Source organism: Anser anser (assembly GCF_964211835.1).
Source record: "Anser anser genome assembly, chromosome: 33".
In the NCBI taxonomy this organism is placed as follows: domain Eukaryota; kingdom Metazoa; phylum Chordata; class Aves; order Anseriformes; family Anatidae; genus Anser; species Anser anser.
Window position 1 is genome coordinate 229119 of NC_139754.1, and position 6000 is coordinate 235118.

At 60.9% G+C, this 6000-nt stretch overlaps 1 protein-coding gene across 1 annotated transcript; it reads left to right on the forward strand.

Moving 5' to 3' along the window:
* Nucleotides 1-2781: 2781 nt before the first annotated feature.
* LOC310888300 (mucin-3A-like) lies at nt 2782-4032 on the forward strand (the record flags this gene model as incomplete). Its single annotated transcript, XM_083814894.1, has 3 exons — nt 2782-2806; nt 2933-3095; nt 3176-4032. The coding sequence occupies 3 exons, from the start codon at nt 2782-2784 to the stop codon at nt 3333-3335; spliced, it is 348 nt and encodes a 115-aa protein (XP_083671020.1). The 3' UTR covers nt 3336-4032.
* Nucleotides 4033-6000: the final 1968 nt, after the last annotated feature.

Here is a 6000-nt window from a genome sequence, read left to right on the forward strand (position 1 = left end):
TTGTCCCCGACATCGGGGAGGGGATCGTCACGTTTGTCGCCACGGTCACAATGCCCACAACTGGTCCAGGCATGGCTGCGCCCCCCCATCCACTGCCTGCCCTGGGAACATGTGGCTCCTCCCCACAGAGGGGCAAAGTTCCCCACTGCCACTCCTGCCCCGGGCATGGCTCCGCACCAGGATGCTGCTGGCAGCGCCGTGGGGCTGGGGGGCACCAAGATGGGGGCTTGCACCCAGGCCTTCCTCCTCCTCTTCCACCTCCTCCTCTACAGGGATGCAATGGGTGAGTAGAGCCCGGCCAGGGGGCACCGAAACGCAGATGTGGGGGGCAGGAACGGGGCGTCCTCCCCTGGGGCATCTCCTTGGTGTGTGCTGGGGAGGCTGAAGGGGGAATCGGCCTCCACAGCCTGAGGTGGCACCGTCCTGGTGGGGACAGGGATTGGACATTGGGGAAGGGGATGGTGACAAGGACAGGGATGGGGACACTCCACAGCCCCCTGCCCCGCATTGATGGCACTGATGAGGGCCAATGGAGGCCAAAATTGGGGCAGGGGACACCACAAATCGGGGCAGTGTAGACAATGAACTGGGGTGGTGGAGTCCAGAATTGGGGCATCAGAGGCCAGAATTGGGGCAGTGGAGGCAAAAATTGGGGCACCGGAGGCCAGAACTGGGGCAGTTGAAGCCAGGATTGGGGCACTGGAGGCCAGAATTGGGACAGCAGAGGCCATGAGCTTGGGCAGAAGAGACCACAAATTGGGACAGCAGTGGCTACGTCCTCCTGTGCAGCCTCCGTCCCACCCATCCCATGGACATGTGAACGGGAACAGGACAAGGGTCAGATGAAAGCGAAAGTCGGGGAGAGGGTGGTGGTGGTGGCGGCGGGGGGGGGGGGGGGGGGGGGCGGGAAGGCCAGGAGCGAAGCCGGGAGGTACAAAGGGGAAAGGTGCGAGACGGGGCGGCCGCCACGAGGTGCTGACAGCAGCCGCCTCGCTTCTGACCTCACTGGCAACTAAAACCCCGATCGGTCTTGGTGATGAAGGAAGTGTCTCTGATGCCACCTCCACAACAGCACCTCAACCCACGGCCTCCAGTATAACTCCAGAAACCCCCACAGACTCGACTCTGGCCTCCCCCACCTCCCAGGATACATTCTCGGCCTCCTCTTCCTCTCCAGGAACCCCCACAGGCCCAATCTCCACTGCAGGGAACATCGCTCTGTCCTTCACAGGCTCCTCGGGAGCCACAGGCTCCACCAGTACAGCTCCAGAGACCACCAGCACTGCCCCAGTGACCACAAGCACCGCAACAGTGACTACCAGTACCATCCTAGTGACCACTAGCACAGCTCCAGTGATGACCAGTACAGCCCCAGTGACCACCAGTACCGCCCCAGTAAGCAGCAGTACAGCTCCAGTGACCACCACTAGTGCTGCAGTGACCACCAGCACAGCTCCAGTGACCACCACCAAATCCCAAGTGACCACCACCACCTCCACAACGACCACAAACACCACCACGACCAGTACTACGACGACGACCACCACCACTACCACCACCCCAACCACCACCACCACCACCACCCGAACGACCCACACCGTTCCTCCAGGTCAGCCTCCACATCCCTCCTGTCCTCCCTCCTCTCGGCCTCCTCCCTCCTCCACTCCACCTCCCAGGCCTCCATTACTGACCCTCAACCCCTGTCCTACCCGGGGTCTCCTCATGGGACCCCCCCCCCACCCCTGGGTGCCCCCTGACTTCCGCTTTCCCCACAGTGGTCTGCCAGAATGGAGGCTACTACGACGATATCAAGTGCGTCTGCCCCTCCGACTTCTACGGCCCCTTGTGCGAGTTCTTCAGCGACTCCATCACCACCGAGATCCGTAAGTGCGGCCTCCCCCCAGCCCACGGCCTCTGCCTGACCCGCAACCTCTGCCCGGCCCTGGCCCGCCGCGCTCAGCCCCCTCCTGCCTCCCGCAGCCATCGAGGGGACGATCGTGGCCAATGTGGAGCTGGTGGTGACCGTCACCAACTTTGACTACACGGAGGAGCTGCAGGACCCCCGGTCGGAGGCCTACGAGAACTTTGAGAAGCAATTCCGGCAGGAGGTGAGGCCTGGGAGCATGAGAGGAGGCTGGGCCCCGTGAGGGGAGGCTGGGAACCCGAGGGGAGGCTGGGAGCTGAAGGGGGGACCAGGGTATGCAAGGGGAATTAGGGAGCACAACAGGAGGCCGAGAGCAAGAGGGGAGGCCGGAAGCAAGAGGGGAGGCCGGGAGTGAGAGGGGAGGCTGGGAGTGAGAGGGGAGGCCAGGCCCCGTGAAGGGAGGAGCTGGCTACACGAGACCCATCCTCACAGCACCCCTCACTCTGGCAGATGGCCAAGATCTACAGCTCCGTGCCCGGCTACGAGGGCGTGAAGATCCTCCGCATTGTGCCGGCAGCCTCCAGCAGGTGGGGAGCCCGGGTGCACAGGGCTGGGGGAGACTCCGCATCCTCCCCCGTGGGCACTGGGCTCAACGTGGACCACGAGGTCATCTTCAGAACCACCGCCAGCCCCAACCTGACCGAGGAGTTCCAGAACAAGACGAAGGAGCTGGTGCAGAAGCTTCAGGAGACTGCCGACAGCCAGGGCGACTGCGAGAACGACTCCTGTGGGTGTTCTGTCTTCCCTCCTCGCCCCCCGACCCCTCGGGGAGGCCCCAGGGAAGGTTTCCTGACAGCCTCTCTCTCCCCGCAGCCATCGTCTGCTTCAAGGTGCCACCCAGTCCCATCATCAAGAACATGACAGAGTCCTCTTCATTTGATGGTGAGGCCTGGGTGGACAGGGTGCCCCCATGGACCCCCCCATGCACCCCCTGAGCCCCCTATGTGCCCCACCAGCCCCTACACACCCCACCACCCCATTTAACCCCCTCCCGTGCCCCCTCCTCAGCACTGTGCCAGCAGCGGGCGCCCGTTGGCTACCAGGACTACTACTACGCGCAGAACATGAGCGACACCATCCGCTGCGTCACCAACTGCACGGCCAACACGCCCGGCACCATGGACTGCCACCATGGCGAGTGCCGCATCACCCGCGCTGGGCCACAGTGCTTGTGAGTGCCACCACGTGTCCCTCTGTGCCCACCCCCCGGCACCATGGGAGCACCGGCCTGACCTTTCCTTGTCCTTGCAGCTGCCGGGATGAATCGCTCTACTGGTACACGGGCACCCGGTGCTCCGGGCGTGTCAGCAAGGTGGCCACCGGGTTGGGGGTGGTGGTCACGGTGCTGCTCGTTGCCTGCATCACCCTTGCTGTGCTGCTGGTGATACGGAAGAAGGGCAGGAAGAGGTAGAGGGGCAGGGATGGTTGGGGCAGATTGGATTGGGTTGGTTGGGTTGGGCTGAGGTGAGTAGGTTTGGGGTGGTTTGGTTTGGATGGGTTGGGTTGGTTAGGTTGGGTTTAGTAGGGTTGGGTTTAGTGGGGTTGGATGGTTTGGGGTCTTTTGGGTTGGTTGGGGTGGTTGGGTTGGATGGGATGGGATGGGTTGGGTTGGGTTTAATTGGGTTGGCTGGTTTGGGGTCTTCTGGGTTGGTTGGGTTGGGTTTAGTTGGGTTGGATGGTCTGGGGTCTCTTTTGCTGGATGGTTGATGATGGACTCATGGGCTGGTGGCAGATACCTGGGCTTGGTTGGGGTATAGAACGGGGTTGTTGGCGGACAGCTGGGCAGGCTTGGGGGGTGGGACAGCCCCCTCCTCTGTCCTTCTGCCCCCTCTGAGCCCCCTGGTGCTGCCCCCCAGGAACACTTCGGCCACTGTTGAGGAGAACTGGTATGAGAACGAAGGCGGCACCTGGACGGCATCCGACGGCTTCGTCCTCAGCAACAGCAACGCCACCGACCCAGGTCGGGAGGGCTCTGGGGGGCAGGACTGGGGGGGGCGGTGGGACCACAGCCGCTCCCCCAGCCCCACCGCTCACCCTATCGCCCCCCACCCATGTCCCCAACAGGCGGCAGCCTACGGAGCTTCACGGTCTCGCTGGAACGGGTCAACACTGACATCCCAGTGGGTGCCTCCAAGACGAGTCTCCCCCCGCACCCACCCTCCACCCCTCAGTCCCCCCGGACCCATCTCACCTCTGTCACCTTCTCCTTTCTCTCCGCCCTCCCAGATGCAGATCTCCAGACTCTCGCTGTGACCCCAGTTGTGACCCAGGTACTGTGAGATGTGGGGCAAGGGAATGTGGGGTGGGAACAAAGGGTGTGGGGCTGGGGTAGGGGCAGAGGGATGTGGGGCGGAGCGCTGTGGGGCAGGGGGGTGTTGGAGCCAAGAATCTTCTCAATGATTCTCCTCCAAGGTCTTCACTGGCCCCTCCTCACCTCATTGCCCACCAGGACCTCCAGGACCTTCTCAACGATGCTGATTCCAAGGTCATCGTTGGCTCCTGCTCACCGTGGTGCCCACAGAAGTAATCTGAGAAAAAGCAGATGGGGCTAGGAACAATTTGGGAAGACTCGGCCAGGAGTCAACCTGGGGAGACCCAACCGGGAGACCCAACCATGGCTGGAAATGCTCTTGGAAGACCCAACCATGGCTCAAAATGCTCTTGTAAGACCCAACCATGCCTTGAAATGTTCTTGGAACCCCAACCACGGCTCAAAATGCTCTTGAAAGACCCAACCATGGCTGGAAATGCTCCTTGAAGACCTAACCATGGCTGGAAATGCTCCTGGAAGACCCAACCATGGCTGGAAATGCTCCTTGAAGACCCAGCCATGGCTGGAAATGCTCCTGGAAGACCCAACCATGGCTGGAAATGCCCTTTGAAGGCCCAACCACGGCTGGAAGCAATCTGTAGGAACCTGGTGGAGCTGGAAGCGGCCCAGGACAGCCCAGCAGTGACTGGAAATGGGCTTGGCAGGACACGGGCGCGTTATTTTGCTCTGCGAGGAGGAGGAAAGACCTGTGTTTGCAGATCCTGGCAGTGGGGGACAGGACTCCGGCCAGTGTCTGCCCATTCCACTTAGGGTTGGGCAATCCCAATAAAAATTCTGTGAATCCCACTAACAATTCTGCTGCTGCCTCCGGCCCCACACCAGCCATGGTCACAGGGGATGTCGGGGCCGGGGTGGGAACTGGCCAACTATGGCCCCCTTGGGGCTTCAGCTGCTGGGGTCCATCTAGGTCCTTCTGGGGGTCTCCACCAGTGCCGGGAGCCACCAGAACCCACAAATCCCCAGCTCCCGGTCCCAAATTTAGGTCAGATTCACCCCAAATCCCCCCAGCCCTACAGGTCCTGCCAGCTCCCTGGGCTTTGGCACCAGCAAAGCCTCATGGGAAGGTGACAGGGATGGGGGATGTTGGGGACAGGGGATATGGTGGATGGAGATGGGGGGCACCAGGAATGGGGATGGACACCAAAGATGGGGGGGACACCGAAGATGGGGGGACACCAGGGATGGAGATGAGGGACACCAGGGATGGGGATGGACACCAAAGATGGGGATGGGGGACACCAGGGATGGGGATGGGGGACACCAGGGGTGGGGGGACATCACTGATGGGGTTGGGAGACGAAAAGGATGTGAATGTGCTCCCAAATTGCCCCAAATGCCTCAAAAATGAACAGAAATTGCCCCAAATTGAACACAAAACACACCTAAATGTCCCCATACGTCCCCAAACAGTCCCCAAATGTCCCAAAACAGACCTGAAATGGACCCCAAGACAGCCCTGGAATAGAAAAGCCCCAAAGTACCCCAGAACGGCCCCAAAGCAGCCTGAAGATTGGACCTGGAATAGACCTGAAAAAAAAAACAACACCAAAATATCCCCAAATGGCTCCAAATGCCCCCATATCAAAGAATCACAGAATCACAGAACCATCTAGGTTGGAAGAGACCTCCAAGATCACCGAGTCCAACCTCTGACCTAGCACTAACAAGTCCTCCACTAAACCATATCACTGAGCTCTACATCTAAACGTCTTCTAAAGTCCTCCAGGGATGGTGACTCAGCCAC